Source organism: Dipodomys spectabilis, unplaced genomic scaffold (assembly GCF_019054845.1).
Source record: "Dipodomys spectabilis isolate Male_0828 unplaced genomic scaffold, ASM1905484v1 ptg000273l, whole genome shotgun sequence".
Lineage (NCBI taxonomy): Eukaryota > Metazoa > Chordata > Mammalia > Rodentia > Heteromyidae > Dipodomys > Dipodomys spectabilis.
Window position 1 is genome coordinate 2,390,858 of NW_024870950.1, and position 19,409 is coordinate 2,410,266.

Consider the following 19,409-nt stretch of genomic DNA (forward strand, 5'->3'; position numbering starts at 1 on the left):
CTTGGAATGTGAGTGTGCAGATCCAAAATAGTATACAGAAATCTGACTGCAGCCCTGAGAGAATGTGGTGGAATCATTAAGTTTCATCTATGACTCTCCACCTTGGGTTCCAGGGCTGTGCTTTGCAGCTGGTGAACCATTGGAACCATTGAGGAGTTGGAAAACGGAATGGAGCGAGGAAGAATTATGGCAATTATAAAACCTCTCTGGTATATATTGTTAGATTAATAACCAGCATTAGCAGAGCTCAGCTATACCCTCAGCAGTGTAAGGGATGAAGAGCCCAGAGCTACTCAAGACATCATAGCGGGGAGCAAAGCAGAAACAAGACCCAACAAGAATGGTGAAAACGAGTCCACAAAGCAGAGCAAGCCAAGCCTGTCACTCACATGAGCCATCATTTCCACCCGCACTGTCTGAACAGTGCAAGGCCCTGAGTTAAGTCCTCATCTCTGAAAAAGAAACAGTTAAAAGAAGGTACTTTGGGACTCATTTGCAGCTGTCTCCTCAAGTATTAACAACAACAAAAGCTTTCATATCCTGTATCTTTAAAGGCAATATGCACATGTACACATGGCAATCCCACTCTCTCTGCCTCTTTCTCTTTCTCTGTCTCTGTCTGTCTGTCTGTCTGTCTGTCTGTCTCTCTCTCTCTCTCTCTCACACACACACACACACACACACACACATTTTGTCCTAGGAGCACAGAGATCAAGTTACTAATATTTTTGTCGGTTTGGTTTATACATCCTCAGGGGGAGGGAGATGTCTGGTTTCACACTGAACACCAGCTGGTAGTACCTCTAAGTCCCTCCTCCTCTGAAGTCCAACCTCCAAGGCCTCCATTTTATAAGGACCCCTGTGATCACATTCAAAACCCACTTGGCTAGTCCAGGACCTTTTTACAATCCCTAATCTGAACCTAAATGATTCCTTTTGCCATGGCAGTATGGGAAGAGTGGTGTATGTGGAAGGTGGCAAATGGGGCCACAAGCTAAGGAAAACAAGCAGCCACAGGAACTTTGGTCGCGGTTCAAAGTCAGCCCAGGCAGGAAAGTCCATGAGACTCTTATCTCCAATAAAAACCACTAGAAAACTGGAAGTGGCGCTGTGGCTCAAGTGGTAGAGCACTTGCCTTGAGCTCAAGAGCTGAGGGACAGCACCCAAGTCCAGAGTTCAAGCCCCACGACCGACCAAAAAAAAAAAAAAAAAAAGAAGAAGAAGAAAAGAAGGGTCAAACAGGTTCCCACCTGAGCCTCCAGAAGAAACAAGCCCTGCTAACACTTCAACATTCACCCAGTGAGACAGGTTTCACACTTCTGAACCATATGTGAAGAAAGGTGTTTTGTTTTATGCTAGCGTGGTGACCATGTCTAGCAGAGACCAGAAACGAACATATGTTCTCAATAATGACAGCAGGATCATACAAGTGACAGATGCACATGTGTGCGCTCACTGACAGTGTGGCACGTGACAAGACACAAATACAAATGAATCTCTCCCTGACTGGGCCAACAAAGAAAAGAAAGAAAGTAAAAAAAGGGAGGGGAGGCTGGGGATATAGCTGACCCAGTAATGAGAGACAGACAGACAGACACACAGACAGTGAGAGAGAGTAGGGGGGATGGAGGGAGGGAAACAAGAGTGAGCAAGCCAACTAGGGAAGCAACTCCCAAAGTTAAAAATAAGACCCTCATTACACACTGTGGACTCGCTGGCCGGGCAGGCCGGGGTGGGGAGCAGGCTCCCAGTGACACTTCCCGGGTGCTCTCTGCCTAGTCAAACACGCCATCTGGTAACTTAGAACTTCCTTTATTAGTAGATAAAGTTGTAATGGCAACTTTTTTGGACTACAATAATGATCTCTCAGCTGATAGAAGCTTCTGGAACCCAGCCGCCTTACTGGGCAACACACACACTCCAATGAAGGCAGCTGGGAGACATTTTTGTGACCCAGGAGGGCAGATAAAGCGCAGGCCAGCCATGAAGAAATCGTATGGCCTACACGGGCCAACATGTCCACCTATGAAACTCAGCACAACTCTGTCCTATGGACGATTCTGCTCTGCAGAGAATTCCTCCATACAACAGGAAGCTTCTGCTCATGGAGGTCTGGCTGGAGTCCCATCTTGTTCACGGGCGAAGAGATTCTCTTCACAGCCACCCAATCAGTTGCACAATGCGGAACGTTGCTCTGACATCTGGTTCTCTTTTCTGAACACTGAGGAGAAGCCTTGCACAGTCCTCTTGCGTGCCCTAGCCAGAGGGTGTCAGAGCTCTCATGTGATTGCCCCCAAGCTGTAGTCCTGTAGGACTCACAGTTCCACAGCTCTGGGTCACTGCTCCTGACCTGCAAGCAACCTGACCTTCAGAGAGGCTCTTCATTGCTGCATCTGCAGGCACAAAATAGTGACGGCAAAGTTGTACTCCCAAGGAAAGGAAGGCTCAGAAGAGCCAACTGACTCAACCTGAGTCACTCAAAAGGGTCATGATTGTCTCAAAGTCCCTACTGAATCCCAGAAGTTTCTAATAAAAGGGCAAATTCTATTTTTCTTCCTGTGCTAGTAGTAAGGCTTGAACTCTGAGCCTTGTGGTCTACCTCAGTTTTTAACACTCAAAACTGGTGTTCTACCACTTGGGTCATAGTCCCACTTCTGGCTTTTTGCTGGTTAGTTGGAGATAAAAGTTTCTCAGATTTGTCTGCCTGGGATGGTTTGAACCTTGCTCCTCAGATCTCAGCCTCCAGAGTAACATGGATTACAGGTGTGAGCCACCAGCGCCCAAAGGGCCAGCATGTTAAATAAAATTGGGTTGATCACATTAGATTTAATACACACTCCGAGAAGTCTGGTAAACCAACATAATCTCAAGTGAACAAGAACTCTGATGTCAAACTCTCAGGGGTAAATGGCAGGTCAAGTATTCATGGAAAAGTCTAATACTTTCCCTTCTTCTCATTTTCCCCAACTTTAATGTCTTTTTGGTTCCCAGATGACAATACAAATAACCTTATCTTTTTTTCTTTCTCTTCTGTTATCTGGACTAAGTAACTATCTGACCTCCAACTGAAGACTATCGGAAATGTTTCCTTGCAAAGCAAAGACAAGTCAATGCCTACAAGAGTTACCTACAGAGGTCATTTGAGGACAAATGCATAGCAAGGCACACAGCCTTCCTAGTGCCTAAGAGTCAGGAAGCCCAGAAAATACCAAACCAATCTCAGGAGTGGCTCCATGCCCACTTCCCCTATTCCAGAAATGGATACCCATCAGGCACCTGAAAGGATGAGTGTCCAGTTCTTGGGGAGAGGTGAGGTAAGGGAAGGGAGGTCTGATACTCAACAAATGTGCAGAGAAGGGTTCTCATTAGGTTTCACACATGTGGAGCAGGGTGCAAAGGAAGTTGCTGAGATAGGCAGTGGTTAGCTTGCAAACTAGGCCATGTCTGTTTCCATCATAACTTCTTTCCATAAAGAAACCACACAGATCCAGCCTGCCAGCCTACCAGCAGCAGAAACCATATGAATCCAGCCTGCTAGCCTATCGCAGGGCTGTTTAAAGCAGCACACTGGAACGGGGCTCATCATGAGAGAAAACATGCCCGAATAGCTCCGATCATGAATAGATCTTGGAAAACCGCAAAGCCAAGATAATCAAATCACTACTGCATCATCTCAGCGCGCGCACACGCGTGCAGGTGCACGCACACTCGCACACACACGCGCGCGCACACACACACACACACACACACACACACACAGTAAGCTGGCGATGGCGAGCTGGAATTTCCTGGGTGTTCTCTCCTCATGTGCAGTACTGGAACCAAAATGCCCAAGGTGGACACTGGGAAGAAATGCCTGAAAGGTTTCAATGAAGCAAACTGGGAAGTGGAGCTGACTTCTCTATAATTTCCCTTTGATCACAGCATTGAATATGTACTTAAAGTAATGGACACTCTGAGATAAATGAACTTCAAAGAGAAAGGGACATTTTGAAAATTAAATTATACTGCATGGAACAGGCATTCCATCAGCAATCAATATGTTCCCAATAGCCATGCACATAAAATAAAAAGGCAATTCATGAAAGAATATATACAAATGGCCAGACATGAAAAACAGCTCGATCTTACTAATAATCAGAGATGTGCAGATTTAATTGACATTTCTACAAAGTGCTAATTCCCCAACTTGGCAGGAAATGTAGGCAACTGGACATTCTAGTTGTTACAACACTCCAGGGGTCCAGGTTGAGGGGGCAAATCAAGATGTAGAAGGTTGGGGAGCAAATCCCTTAATCCTGCAATTCTACTGCACAAAATAGAACTACAGAACAGTCCCAGATGAGTACAAACATTTAATTACAAAATGTCCATCCCCATTCCACAGCTATTAAAAAGCTGGAATCCACCCAAATGTGCCACAGTGGGGGAAGAAGTGGAACCAGAGTATGGAATACTATGCAACCATGTCAGACTCACATTTAACGGCAAGGAAAGAGATTCACTTACTGGAAAATCACGAGAGGAAAAAAGGGTAAGGAACCAATGACTAGTGTCATGGGCGGTGGCTATCAGTGGTACACATCCAGCTGGTAAAGATCTGGAGTGATTTTGTTCCGTACTTTGTGTGGATGTTTAATAATAATTGTAAAAAATTACTTAAATGAGATTTATGCACAGCTAATTTAGTTTAACACCCAGCATAAACACAAGCTGGACAAATGCTAGCTCCTGCCCCAGAATCCTTTCCCAACACCTTTGTCACATCCACAACGGTAGACGATTCCACAAAGCAAGCATCTATGCACAAATCCCAATGGTTTAGAAATCCCACTGGCACCAGTGGCTCATCCCTATAATCCTAACTACTCAGAAGGCTGAGATCTGAGGATCATAGTTCAAAGCTAGCCTGGGCCAGAAAGCCCATGAGACTCTTATTTTCAATTAACCACCAGAAAACCAGATGTAGTGTTGAGGCTCAAGTGGTAGAGCTCTCACCTTGAGCTGAAGAGCTCGGGGACAGCGCCCAGGCCCAGAGTTCAAACCCCACAACCTACAAAAAAAAAATCCCACTGTCTAGGGCCACCCTAGCCTTCACATGTTTGCTGAACTCAATCAGTTTCCAGAGTTGGGGTTCACTGAGCAAAATGAGCAGCATGAGGAGTGATCAGCAAGGACTTGTGCACTGGGATTTCTCTGAACAGGAAGACAGCAAATACAGTAAACAGGGAAAGAGTCAAGAGTCCTGTCTTATGGGCACCATCAAGGGAGGTGTGATCTCAGGCAAGTTACCTGCTAATCTGGTCTTTCACTCGGACCCTACTCCAACACAGCTGCATGTACTGCAGTGCAAATTAAGGGATGTACAGAAGCTTTGTCAGTCCTACCTAGTATTATCATGGTCAATAAACAGTAAGCTAGGATAACTGAGTACATTTTAAAAAATGAAAGACTTTGTTTTGACTTCAATTTCTATACAACCACACAAGAAATTTCACTGAATTTTGTTCTTCCTGAAAATTCACAGCTCCACTCACCTTGCTAGCTATCCTCTGCCTAGAGAGAATCAGTGAAGCCCCTGGGATATGAATCCTCTCCCCCCAATCTCTCTCTCTCTCTCTCTCCATCTTTCACACACACACACACACACACACACACACACACACACCCATCCACCATCTCAGACCTAGGGAGGAAATCTTAATTTGGTTCCAGGGGCAGCTGTCTCAATATGGCTTCTAATGACAAGCACTGGGGAGGGGCGAGGGGGAGCCAAGAAAACCCTCAAATACTACACAATTTGAAGCCATTAGCATAAAACCGGATCACCTACTGCCATATCTCCACTGAGCTAGATCAACACAGGACTTTGTGAAATGCACTGTTGCACTAGTAAGACACTGGGAAATTATTTAGGCAAGAAACTCTCCCAACCAATGTAATGTACGCCTTCCTTGAGGAGGAAGGCCCTGTAGATCCAAGATGATAAAGAGGAGTGCAGGGATCACATGTGAACTATGAAATGAGCACAAGTCCAGGAAAGGACTGCGGCTGCCAGCCTCAGCCTCTCCTTCATTCTTAACTGTAAGAATTCCCACTCGTCTTCCAGTTTTAACAATTTATTTGACAAACAATGAACACATTTGCATAGGAGTGACCAAGACAGCTTTACTCTGAGGAAACAACTTTGCAATGCTACAAGTACATATTTACAAAGTCTCCAGGCTCTCACATTTCCCAAAAAGAAAACAGTGCCAGGGGGAAAAAAGATAATATAAAGTATATGGTGTAGCAAAACTTGGTCCTCACTTAAAATTTGAAAATAAGCAGCATTAAAAAGCCAAACTGGGCCAGATTTGGTAGCTCAAATATGCAAATAATGGTCCACCTGGAAGTTTAGATACAAAGTTCAACTCAAAATTACCCTTGGGGCCACGTACATAGTGCTGGCTCTCTGCTTCCTATTATCTGGTTTAATACAGCCTCTTATTTCAGAAATGGACACTGTATGCAAAAGGACACATTTTTTTTTTCTTCTACAATAATGTGTCATTAATAAGCACTCTAATTAAAACACATCACTTAAAAAAATACATCACATAACACGAGGTAAGGCTAGTGGCTGAGGCTGGGGAGACGCTATATTCGGGGGGGGGGGGGGGACAACAAAAAACATAAGGTCACTAAGGCATACTCAACGAACCTTAAAGAGGGCACTAATATTTAAAAACTACAATCTCCACTTAGAAGCACAAATCAGACTATTGATAGGCCAGCACACTCAAAACCAATACTGTGGTGAAGACACAGGCGCTTGTGTAATCTGGCTGAGCAAGCTGCTTCCCGGCACAATGGGCCTTTTCATCAAGGGGATCTCTTCATCCTTGGCATTTTATGCAAACCAAACAAAAGCACAAAGCCAAAAAGAGAGACCAAAAAAAAAAAAAGAAAAGAAACAAGCGTGAACACTCAGGGGTCTTGAGCTTAAACTGTATGCCTGAGACAAGGGAGACCTAAAAGATAGGTTAGAAAAAGTAAAAGGCATTATTTAACCAAAATGAAACCAAGACCCGCTGAGAGGAAGAAAACTATGCCAAGTGCCCTCCTTTGTTTAATTATATAGAAGAGCAACAGAGCCCTCTAGTGGGGGAAGCAAAAACTCATGGGAACATGTCTATACCGGGGTTCATTACAGAAAACACCTGGAATAATTTCCTTAGGACTCTTGACATGGCATTACGCAGAAAAAGAAAATAATTTTAACTGGAATTTTAAGTAAAATAATTTGTGAATTTCCAAATCTTAAACATCCCTATAAAACCTCAATAGGGTAGAATAAATAATCAGCTTGAACCACTGTCACTGAACAACAGTTGATATGGTCCTCACCTGTTATATATTTTTGAGAAAGCTAAAATACAAACCCATACAAAAATGTAAAATTCATTTAAGGATTCAGGTGGACCTGTTGCAACAATGAGAAGTACAAAATGTCATGTCAAAACCAGCTTTACAATGTCGGGGGGGGGGGGGGGGTATGATTGGGTGGGAGGGAGGGGGGAGGCTGGGAAGGGAGGTGAAGGGTAAACAAAGGAGGAGGCTGCAATGCTTGGTAAGAAATGTATGCATTATCCTGCCCATGTAATTGTAACCCCTCTGTACAGTATGTTCTCAAATAAAATAAAATTAAATTAAAAAAAAAAATGTAAAATTCAATGGATAAACCTCACATGGCAAAAGGAAAAAGTTTCTGCTGAAGACTGACCAGGCATCTAAACAGATGGTGTGCAAGCGTCTACACCACAGGAAAAACTGCGTGCAAACCTATTCTATGTGAACCTATTCAGAGCTTTTATATGGGATTATCAAACTACAAGATAAGGATAATAGAATTGTCTTTAATTGGCCTACTCCTGCTATGATCGGGGAGTAACATCTGTCTGGTGGCCAAGAGTATTCATTCACATGTAAAATGGCTGTTCAGATCATAGGTACCAATCTTCAACTTAAATGTCATTTAAGAACTTCTTTCCCCAATTTTGTCAAAAAGTTCAATTCACTTTCCCAATTCCAATTCATTTTGCTTACAGTGAATGGATGTATTTTAGCCTTAGAGAAGAGTTGTCACAAATGTTTTTAATTAATTCCCAAAAGGTTAGATTATTTCAGGATTTTCCCCCTCCACTTGATGAGCACTAGGGTGTTAAACAGAAGACTAACACCGAGGGCTCCAAAGTTCAAGGCTCACCACCTGCAGGAAAGGACACACAGGCCTCGCAGGACCCCGGGCACCGTGAGCTCACCTAAGGTCTCACACAGGAAAAACACTGTATCTACATTCATTTGTGGCCTTGGATTTATGGAAACTTCTAGAATACATAAAGGGGAAGATCAACGTTTTGGATTAGGCTGAAGGCAAAATTCATTTAGGTATAGAAAGAAAACAAAGCCAGCAGTGTGAGGAAGCTGGCCGGCCCACGACTGGGAATGAGATCATTTCTCCTGCACTAGTGTAGCACTGGACTGCACTCACAGAAGTCAGAGATCATCGCCCTGCAGTGGCCGCCACACTTAGGAGCAAGACGACACGTTTTCACAACTGGGCCCACCAACCTGAGACATCATTACTCTATAATTTCACCACACAAACATTTTGGGATCCCAGAAGAAAATTTGCTATCTTCATTTGTCTCAGGGTGAACAAATTTAGGGGGATGACTTTGACAGCTTGAATGTATAATTTTTATATCTCAAAGTATAAAATTTTTATATGTGTATGTGAGAGAGAGACAGAGGCAGAGAGACAGAGAGAAACAGTCAGACAGACAGACAGAAAATCACTATAATAAACTTCAGGGAGGTAATTATAAAATACAAACCAACAGAAAACTAAAGCCTCAATCCTAAAATACATTTTGCTGATAGATACCTGGGTAGCCAGGTTGTATTTGTTGTGGGGAGAAAAACCAGTTTTGTTTTTCTTAATGGGGCCTCTGGCTCAAAAATCGAATCCAGGCCAGGCTATTTCAGATGGAAACCCACCATATTCGATACAGCACAACATTAAAAAGGTTCAAAAGGTGAAAGAAACTTTTCATCCTGACCAAACTCTAAAAGGAATTTAAAAATAAAATTTGAGCCACTACCGGCATAGGACTGGAATAAGAGCAAGTTTTATCACTGTTACCACAGAACACTAGACTGAAAATATCTTATTTGCTCAGCCTTGTTAATAGTCTTTTAATGGATGTTTGACAAAATCCTGGCTGCTCCACCACAAATATGATGAAAGAAAATCTGTCCCCTTCCAGCATCAACCCACAGGCCCACGTGCGACCATTCCATTAACTTCCCACTAGGGGGTGTCATTTCAGGCAACAGATTCAAGGGCGTATTTTTGTACTGGGGTATGTCCATGCATGGCCCACCTGGGTGAGCAGGTAAGTTGAGAGCGCCAGGAGGGCCCTGGGAGGAAAGTACCCACCCTCCCCTCTCTGAGACCTCCCAAACTGGGATTCTGTAGTACCGTGTTGAAGCCATTTCCATTCTTTACACAAAGCCAGAGCCAGCAAGCTGCTTACTCCGGAGAGCCAGAAAACACCTGGCCCTCCTGCTCAGGCTACGCTGCCCATAGGCAGCAGTGCACACTCCTTCCTCCCTTGTCTACTGGTTAGCGGTGGGGCTGTGGGCTCCGGGCCTCTTGATGGGCTAGCAGAAGCTCTGGGTGGAGAGATGACTTCCCCCTGGATAGTGAGGTGCTGATCTCCACAGACAGGGGTCCACAAGCTACAGCTTTCAATCTATAAAGTTCTTCGGGTTCAGAAAGCTGGTTAAACAAAGGTCAAGGAGAGAAGAGTGTTAGTTTCCAAGGAGACAATATCCTAGCTTTCAGCTGCCTAGAAAAAGAGAAAGAGCTCAGGCCAGGGGTGCTAAGTATCTGTAGGGCTTCCCAACAGTTACAAGGGACTTATGGGCACAGTCTTCCTGCAGCCTGGGGCAGCCCATTCATCCACATCATATATAAAGTGTGACAGAGACACCGAAGCTGGGCAATCACTGAGTGAGAATTGAATGCAGGAGTCGGCAAACTCTCTGTAAAGGGCCAGACAGTGACTATTTTAGGCTTTGCAGGCTGTGTAATGGCCGCTGTAGTTCTCAAGGGCTGGCAATACATTAAATGGGCATCACCATTAAATCCTTACAAATAAATAAATCCTTACAAATAAATCCTTACAAAATCAGGCAGCAGGTCAGATTACACCAAGGGCCACAAGTTTTGCCACCGCCCCCGCCCCAATCTCTAAACAGTGGAATCCAGCCAATAGAGGTAAATCAGCAACAATCAACCATTAATACAAGGGTTTCATGAACCGTTCTAATCTTCCAGATCACCTGATCCTTTTGAGCTGAATGGAGTTAAGAAACTCTCCACTAGTAGTCATAATTATCAAAAACTCAAAAGCACTCTACATCACCTAGAGAAAACGGGAGAAACACAATGACAAATTCCGCTACAAGGACATTTGAAAGGGAGCAGGAACCAAGAACTACTACAGTCTACTACCGATGCTCTTTCCTTCCATCAGGCCTCACCAATGTACCAACAGTCGTGCCAACAAGGCAGCAAAGCACCCTGGGGGCAGGGGGCACAGCAATGTTTAGAAAAGCGCGGGAATATCAGCTCTGCACGTGAGCCTTCGGAAGGTAGAGTGGGCATGTGTTGAGCTATGCTTTGGTGCGACCCACTCTGCGTCTGAGAGAACGGTACCCACAGGCTAAAGACCCCATCGCTCACAAAGACCACAGCGCCTCCTCTCCCCCCCTTTCCCCCCCCACCCCCGCCCCGCCATCCCAGCACACAGGGCACTCAAGGCACCAGCAAAGCTCAGCTGTTTTCATTTGAAATGGGCAAGAATGAAGTAGTGATGGCAATTTATAAGTCAGTGAGCTGAAGGCAGAGGTTTATCTGGAAGGCACAGCCTACTCGGCAAGGGCACGTTCTGAAGCAGCCACACAGGACACAAAAGCCAGCTCAGTCCTGACGGAAAGCCACGTGCCTATCTCCAGCCTCTCCTTTTCTTTAAGCCTGATACTAATGCTGCACAGGGAAAGTGATTTGCAAGGATTTGATTGCGTGGAATGTGCAGTGTAGTATTTCAAGGATTCAGAATAAAAATCTTCAGGACTCACCTAGACCTACGCTCCTCAGAGCATGTCGGGGAGGCAGTGGGGACCCTGCTAAAGGCAATTTCTGAGGGAAGGTGGCAGAGCTGGAGAGGAGCTGTGGGTGCCTGAATGGCAAAGACTTTTCTACTTTCTACACCTCTCTCCTGTCTTGAGCATTAGGGCAGCCACCCTCCTGCAGGGACCACAAGAGGAACTGTGGTCAAAGGAAAAAAGTCATCAGGAAAAGTGGGAGCAGTGACGAGGCCAAGGTTGGGCTTCGTCCTTTAGATGTGAGGCATTCCTGTCAACAGCATGTCTCTTCTCCGTGTCTCAGAACGGCCCCCTGTCGTCCTGTCATGCCTAGATACCTGAAGAGGACATGAAAAGAACATCTTCATGTCCAAAGCAGCTCTGTGAGACTGGAATGACAAAGCCATGAGCCTGGTATTGCAGGATAAGCCCAGCTCTGGGACTGCGCCTTGTTAGCATGTAGGTCCCTGCTGCACAGCAACTGAGCCTGTCAGAACCTCATAGGGGTGAGGGAGAGTGATGGAAGGGGTGACACTGATCAAGAGGCATGCTGAACTGAAAGCCCTTTGTACAACTACTTAATGGTAGTAACAATAATGAACCTCCCAGGATGCTGGGAGATGCTTTTGGAGGCTCTAGAAGGAGTCATGGAAAGGAGAGTGGAGAAGATAGAAGACCTGAGAGGCCAACGCAGGGGGGTAGGGGATGAAGGCAGGGACAGGGGACAGGGGATGGATTCCATTCTATCTGTAAACAAATCTGAAGGAGCTTCTCCTTCCTCAAAGCAGTTGCTCTTTACTGATTCAGATGTTGATGTAAATGGATCAAAACGAAGTCAATCCCACCAAGGGAAAGGGACGGTGCCGCTTTGCTTCACTGCTGCTGCATCAATGGTTGCTGAAGAGGGGGGAAAGGGGCCTGTGAGCCCTTCACCTGCCAATGGTCACTGTGGCTGAGCAGTAGCAGTGAGGAGGGTTAACGCAGAGGCGGAGACAAGGACAAATTCTCTGGTCTTAATGGGGAAATAAGATCCGGTTCCCAAAGGAAAATGATAGGCTCAATGACCACTGACAACCCCCAGTACCCTTGGCTCCCAAGTCATGATACAATGCCGACTGGCCCCATATCCCATTACCAGTCAATTTTGGTTTGAATAACCCGGGTAATTGGAATATGTCCATAAACCACACAGACCAGGTCAAAACTCTCTGGGCCTGTTGTCCGCAGTCCCTGAGCACCAAAATAGCCACCACCTTTTGCTGAGTGTTCAACTTTTCCATTTCAAGGTCGGCCCTGCATAGCTTTTCACCGTTAACACCACAGTTGACAGAGGCCATAATTTCAATGAAACAGGAGCGGTAAGGGCAGTAACACATGTTTAAATTAGAGACCCACTATTAAAGAAAAATGTCATTACAGTCTCATATACGTGGATTTCATCATAACAATCACACAAAAAGAGAGAGAGAGAGAGAGAGAGAGAGACAGAGAGAGAAAGAAAGAAAGAAAGAAAGAAAGAAAGAAAGAAAGAAAGAAAGAAAGAAAGAAAGAAAGAAAGAAAGAAAGAGAGAAAGAGAGATTGTAAGTAAGCAAAATCAAAAATCACAGGCAGCTAAGAGCCTACCTATGCCTGAATTCGCCCCAGTGACCAGGACCACCTTCCCGGAGAAGTCTCGGCCCTGCAGGATCTCCATGGCGGTGGTGCTGCCGTCGTACCTCTGTCTGCTGGCAGGCTTCGTGGGATTATCATCCACGGTAAACGCCAGCCGTGGGTCCAAGTAGGTGGTTCTTTTATTTATATGGCTGCGGAGGAAAATAGGAAGCAATGAGTGCACAGCAGAGCACCAGCACACAAATGTGAGCTGCCTGACACCAAGGCCCTCTCTGGAACCCAAAAGACTCAGGGCCTTCAGAGGCGCCTGGAGGAGCAACCATAGAGCTACCAGTCTTGTCGTCAGTGCAGTGTGAAAGCCAGCAGTCTCTTGGGCTTCCAGAGAAAGCACAGGGATCTGGCCTTATTTAAATCCTTCATAATTTAAAATCCTATTATGAAGCACTTGAAGCCAGGCGCTATTGACTCAGGTCTATGATCCTAGCTAAATCAGGAGGCTGTCATCTGAGGATCGCAGTTCAAAGCCAGCCTGGGCAGACAAATCTTAGACTTTTATCTCTAATTAACCACCAAAAAGCCAGAAGTAGAGCACTGGCTCAAGTGGTAGAATGTGCCAGGCTTGAGTGAAAAACAAAACAAAAACGAACAAACAAAAAAAAAAACTAAGGGACAGAACTCAGGCCCTTAGGTCAATTCCTAGTACCAGCACAAAAAAATAAATAAAAATAAAAATAAAATAAAAAGAAGTGCACTGAGTTTCTGTGCAGATACTCACTCAACAAAAAACACCTGTCCATTCTCATCGGTCTCTTGTTCCCATCCATAGGGCAAATCTGAAACACAGCAAAGAATGACAGGTCCATGGATGGTAGAGTGAACAGAAGCCCTGCTCAGGTGTGGAAGAAAAGGTGTCCTGGCCCCTGAGCCTACCCTCCTGACTAACAGCTCTGGTCATAGATTCCCATCATGGCAGTCACAGACAGAAGACCCACTATCCCAACAGGATCCACACTCTGCCTCCTGCTACAGCAAACCCTGCTTCATTCTTGATTGTTCTGAAATGCTCCGGTGCTATGAGTATTGCTGGTTGCTCCAATCAGTGTAATTCCTCACTTACATTGGCTCAGAGATGGTGTAGGAGTGGCAGGTGCCCCACTCCACTCCAATGCTGCCTGCATTGCCTCTGAGAGACCAGAGCAGTCCTGGGGTGGTTTTCACACTAGATGCTTTAAGAGCAGGGACCTTCTTACCCTTTCTCTTCGCCCGTACTTCTGAAGACAGAACACTTGCTCAGAAGCACCGTGACCCAGGCGGGAGTCATGGCGATCGTTGTGGAATCCCATAAAATACCGATATTAAATCTAGTATAAACTAAGAGCAATGTTTCCAACAGGACAACTGTAGGAAAACCTAATAAGCTGAGAGTCAAAGGCCCCAATTATTTTAATACTTTTTATTTAAGACCAGCAAGTAATCACTGTCCTCTACCCTAAGATCTTATCATTACTATGGGCCGAATCCCACGGGCCCTCAGAGTTCTTGAAGGTCTTCTGCCAGGGAACCAGGGGATACAACCATCTGTCCCCTCCCTGCCTGGAACATCCTCCCAGCAGAATGAACGCTCCAAATGCAAGAAGATGCCAAGGGATGGCATACAAACCTCCTGCTACTCGTTTCCTTTTTCCTGTTTTTGGATGCTCCCACTGCGTCTTCTCCTCACTGTGACTGTTAAAACAAAATACACGAAGCCCTAAGTAAAGGTTAGCATTTCTAACATTTATGAAAAGTAAACTTCAGCTCAGTTTCCCTCCTAGGCAATATTCTCTGTCAATGAGAGTCAAATCAAAAAGCTGTGAGAAGAATGTGCAAAGCATTACATTGTCCTGGCTACCTCAGGTCCAAAGTCTATGGGTTGGGGCTGGGAAGGTAGCTCAGCGGTAGAGTACATGCCTTGCAAGCATGAGGCCCTGGGTTCGATTCCTCAGCACCACATAAACAGAAAAAGCCAGAAGTGGCGCTGTGGCTCCAGTGGTAGAGCGCTAGCCTTGAGCTGAAGGGCTGAGGGACAGCGCCCAGACTCAGAGTTCAGGCCCCATGACCGACAAAACAAACAAAGTCTATGGATTGGAAAGAGCCATCCTTTGAGAACCCCGAATCCTTCAGGAACCCCACCTGGATTAGCCAGTTGAGAAGAACAAGTCAGAGAGGAGGAGGACGTGGAGGGCCAGACTCCCAGCTCTGGAGGCTACCCTTAGAAAGGAAGCTCCCCGAGTCCCCAAAACATCTGCAACGGTGCCTGGGTTTTGTATTTGTTTTAGTTTTCTCCAAGATGATATAAACCACAAATCTACTTTATGATGCTGATAATTCACATGTAAGACACAGGGTTCATCTTAAAATGCTGGTCTTTCCACAGATGCAACTTCCAAGTGTCCCTTGAAACACCAAGTCCCACAGGCAATCAAGAGGTCGCCAAGAACACAGTGACCCAGTCCTACAAGTTATCCCACTGCATGTCTTCGTGTGCCTCTACTCCCCTATCTGTTAGCAGGCTACAAGGGTCACCTCAGGGGCTGCTGAGGATGCCACACACATCCCAGGTCTCCTGCAGTGCCTGGCAAATGACAAGCTCTCAGGCATGCAGGCCATTTTTGTAAACAAATTGGTAATAGGCACCGGTTTGATCTGTTCCATACCCAGCATTTAATCTCCGCACAACACACAGTCATAACTAATGGGCTAACAGCTGGAACCCCTGTCACCCAGTGACAAGGTAGCCAGGAAAACACACAATTATATCATCAGGGAAACAGTCAGATGCCGTTCCCGGAGGCATTCGAAGACAAGGAGGAGCTTCCTAAAAGCTCACATACTCCTGCAGAAATGGAAGAGAGTATTTCTTAATCACGTGGACATCTAGATCCACTCTTGTCACTTAGGCTGACATTCATAGGGAGCGTGAATTTCTCTAAAACTTTCCAGGTCACAAGCAAGGTCTGCCTTCTCAGAAATGGCAGGCTTTGGCTTGTTTCTACAAACTCCCGGCAGCTGGGCAGGAGAGGGGGTGATTTGGGAGTGAGGACTCCAAAACCCAAACATCCACTTTCTGGGGTTCTCTCACACACCGGCCTAAGTTGTTATCCAACCTCCCTGTGCTTCAGGTTTCTCATCGGGAAGATGGGGACTGCCTAAGACACTACTGACTGGAAGTCAGTGCCCTACCCCACGGCAATAATACTACACCAAATACAGATTGTGGCCTGGTACAGGCCATCCCCAGGGCCTCTCCTCCCATGGCTTGCCCTACCTGCCTACCCCCCTACTTCCTAGACCCACCTGGCTCTCCTTGTGCTCTGACATAGCTCAGGTGTCAACTCTAACATGACCTCCACCTGCTGACACACACCTCATGCTGCAGAGACTGCACTCAGTTCCCACATGCACCAGGGCTGACAAGCTGTCACTCTGCTCAGCAAAACTGAGCGCTTAAGGATGACAACTGGATCTCATTTATCCCATTTACAGGTGCTCAGCAAGGGGCGTGGCAGATCTTTTCATGTATGCAATGAACTAACCAGGGTTTGGGAGAGTTTTATTCCTTTTTTGCCTGGTCACTTAAGATAGCAATGGTTCACACTCCAGGTAGCTCAGAATCATATGGAAAAATTTGCAACCTACACATGGGCGAGGGGGGCCCCAACATAATTAACTCAATCTCTGGAAAAGGAGGGTGAGGGGAGCTGAGGAGAAGGTGTTCTAAAAACTATTCCAGGAGCTGGTCAGTAACTTGTGTTTCAAAGCCAAGTGATAATCTACTCACTTGAAAAACTTTACAAGATTCCCAGTTGGGTATGGAGGCATACCCCTATAATCTTAGCTACACTGGAGGCAGAGGCAGGAAGATTTCTTTCTATCCCAGCCCCAGCTCCCTCCCCCCAAAAGTGTGACATCTTAACTGAAAAATATCTAAAACAAAAGTAAGGAAAAAGGGCAGGGGGACTGGAGGTGTGGCTCAAGTGGTAGAGCACTTGCCTAGCATGTGTGTGGGGGCCCGAGGTTCAGTCCTCGGTATTGGGGGGGGCATGGCTCAGCTGGTAGAGCACTAGTCAATGAATGAAACTGTCAAGTACCAAATTAAATCCTGGTTTCAGACCTTAAAAAAAATAATTAAAATAATAGGAGTGTGTGTGTGTGTGTGCGCGTGTGTGCGTGCTTACACGCCAAATCTTTTGTGGAAGTCAGTGTCTGTAAGACACTCCAGATGGCCCGGCACCTGTGGCTCATGCCTGTAATCCTAGGTACTTAGAAGGCTGAGATCTGAGGAAGGAAGTTTGAACCCAGCCAGGGCAGGAAAGTTCTTGAGACTCACATCTCCACTTAACTTCCAAAATGCAGGAAGTGGAGCTGTGACTCAAGAGGTAAGAGTATCAGCCTTGAGTGAAAATGCTAACGGATAGCCCCCTGGCCCTGAGGTCAAGCCCCAATACCAAGGTGCGCAGACACACACAGACACTCCCTGAGTGATTCTAATACCAGGCCTAAGGGGCTCTGTCACCTCTAGAAACATCAGGAAAGCCTAACAGTGACTGGACGGACGGAGCATTATCTATTCGACCCTACACTCAGTGCTTCATGCACAGTGGTACACTGATCAACCCGTTTCACAGATGTGTAGCTGAGACTAAATTCTTTCAACGTGACAGAGAAGGGCTCGTTTCCAGTACTCTTCTGGAAAGTGACTAGTTAGGACATTTGCTTACACACTTACACACTCTCTCCCTCTCCCAAGCCAGACTCCCCCCACCTCCTCCCCGCCCCGCAGGAAGGGGAAGGGGCTGGGTATTTGCATTTTGTTCTTATGTCTAATCTCTGCAGGAAGGAGACCTTTCGCCCGAACCGCACGGTGCAGTGCGGCGTGGTGGTCAGCAGGGGGCGCGCCGCTGCGCAGCCCGGCGACCCCCCGCTGGACCCGGAGCCCGCGGCGGGGGCCGGCCCCCGGCGGGGGAGCCTCGGTCCGGGTGGGGACGCGCGGCCCCCGGCGGGGACCCTCGGCTCCCGTCACCCCTGGCTCTGCGTCCGCACGGCCCCGCCAGGCGGGCGGCGCAGGGCCCAGGCTGGCGCGGCCGCAGGTCCAGGTGCCGCTCCGTCCAGGTGAGCCCCGGGCCCGGCGGCCCCACCGCGGCCCCTTACTTGGCGTAGTAAACCCAGCCGTCCTTGGTGGTTCTCTCCTCCCAGCCCGGGGGCAGCTCGTCCTCGCTGTCCGTGTCGTCCAGGCCAGCGTAGCGCAGCGCGGCCATGACGGAGACAAGGAAGCACTGACCGGTGCCCTGAGGCGCCGCCGGGTCTCCTCGCCCGGGAACTCGTACTCCCGCTCCAACCGAGCTCCGCGCGCGCCTGCGCAATGCGCCGCCCAGAGCCGCCCTGCCCACTCCGTAGTTCTAATCCAGTCTCCTGGCTTTCAGGACTTCCTGAACAAAAGGGGCGGGACCTAAGGAGTCCGGCTGTGAAAGCACTGAAGACGGCTGTGAAAGCACTGAAGCCTTTCGGTTGGGAGGAAAACATGGAGAAGGCGCTGTGGCTGAGAAGTTGGAGCGGAGTTTCGTCACACAGAGGGCGTAAGGGAAGGGGCGTGCGCATCCAGTCAGGATCCAGGACTCCGCCTGTTGCTGGGCGACCCTTCATCACTTCCGCGTTGCTCTGTCCAATCCTACAGGAGACCCAGCAACAGGGCATCATGGGAAATGTAGTCCAACCGCCTACTGGAATAGAAAATAGAGCAGAAAGAATGAATTGTGATAGAAGGTGTCCAGACTCTAGCCTCTCCTTGTCTTAGGGCCTTATGGGGAGTAAATGTCCCTGATTAAAATTTGTTTCCAGCTATTACCAACACTCAAGTTGGTTCACAAACTTAGTTATGCATATAAGCACAACAACCACCTGAGAGCTTTCTGTAGGCTTATCACCACATCTCTATGATGGAGACACAAGCTTAGCTAAGTGCAATTAGCAGGGCACAATTAGAAGAAAACGGAGCCACTAGGGAATCTCACTATTTCATTACATATGTATGTCTTTACTCCTAAGTAATCAGACAAGGCTACACTTTCAGTCACTAACAGCAAAATTCTTAGGGCTGAAAACTTACAATGAATTACAAAAAAAAAAAAAAATTCGTATTGGTAAAAAAAAAAAAATTAGTATCTACTTATCCCCTTCAAGGTGGCTTTGCCTAAGTAGTTTTCCATAATATGTTCTGCTTATTTCTTGTTTCCCATCTCATACACAGGGAAAGCTACTGGCCTATGTCTCAGAGAATTCAAGCCTCCATCAAGAAATTATATATTTTACCCTGTGCCAGTAATCCCAGATACTCCAGAGACCGAGATCTGGGAGACTGTGATTTGAATCTAGCCAGGGCAAAAAAAGAAGTCCAAAAGATTCCATCTCTAAAATAACTAGGCAAAAGCTAGGCTGTAAGCATGGCTCAACTGGAAGTGTGCCAAGGCTAGAAAGCAATATTAGTCAGGACGAAGCCCTAAGTTCAAATATGGGTATATATGCACAGATAGATACATATATGCATGAATATATAGACAGCCAA

The 19,409-nt window shown here is 46.6% G+C and overlaps 1 protein-coding gene across 3 annotated transcripts in view; it reads right to left on the minus strand.

The window, feature by feature from the left end:
• The window catches only part of Wwox (WW domain containing oxidoreductase), a 739,180-nt gene extending 720,957 nt beyond the window's left edge, over positions 1-18,223 (minus strand). For all 3 annotated transcript variants that reach the window (XM_042700810.1, XM_042700812.1, XM_042700811.1), the window contains exons 1-4: positions 17,999-18,223; positions 14,469-14,533; positions 13,584-13,641; positions 12,821-12,999 (exon numbers count right to left, since the gene is read on the minus strand). In XM_042700810.1, coding sequence (XP_042556744.1) covers positions 12,821-12,999; positions 13,584-13,641; positions 14,469-14,533; positions 17,999-18,105 — 409 coding nt within the window. In that variant the 5' untranslated portion in view covers positions 18,106-18,223. The remainder of the gene's footprint in view (positions 1-12,820; positions 13,000-13,583; positions 13,642-14,468; positions 14,534-17,998) is intronic.
• Positions 18,224-19,409: the final 1,186 nt, after the last annotated feature.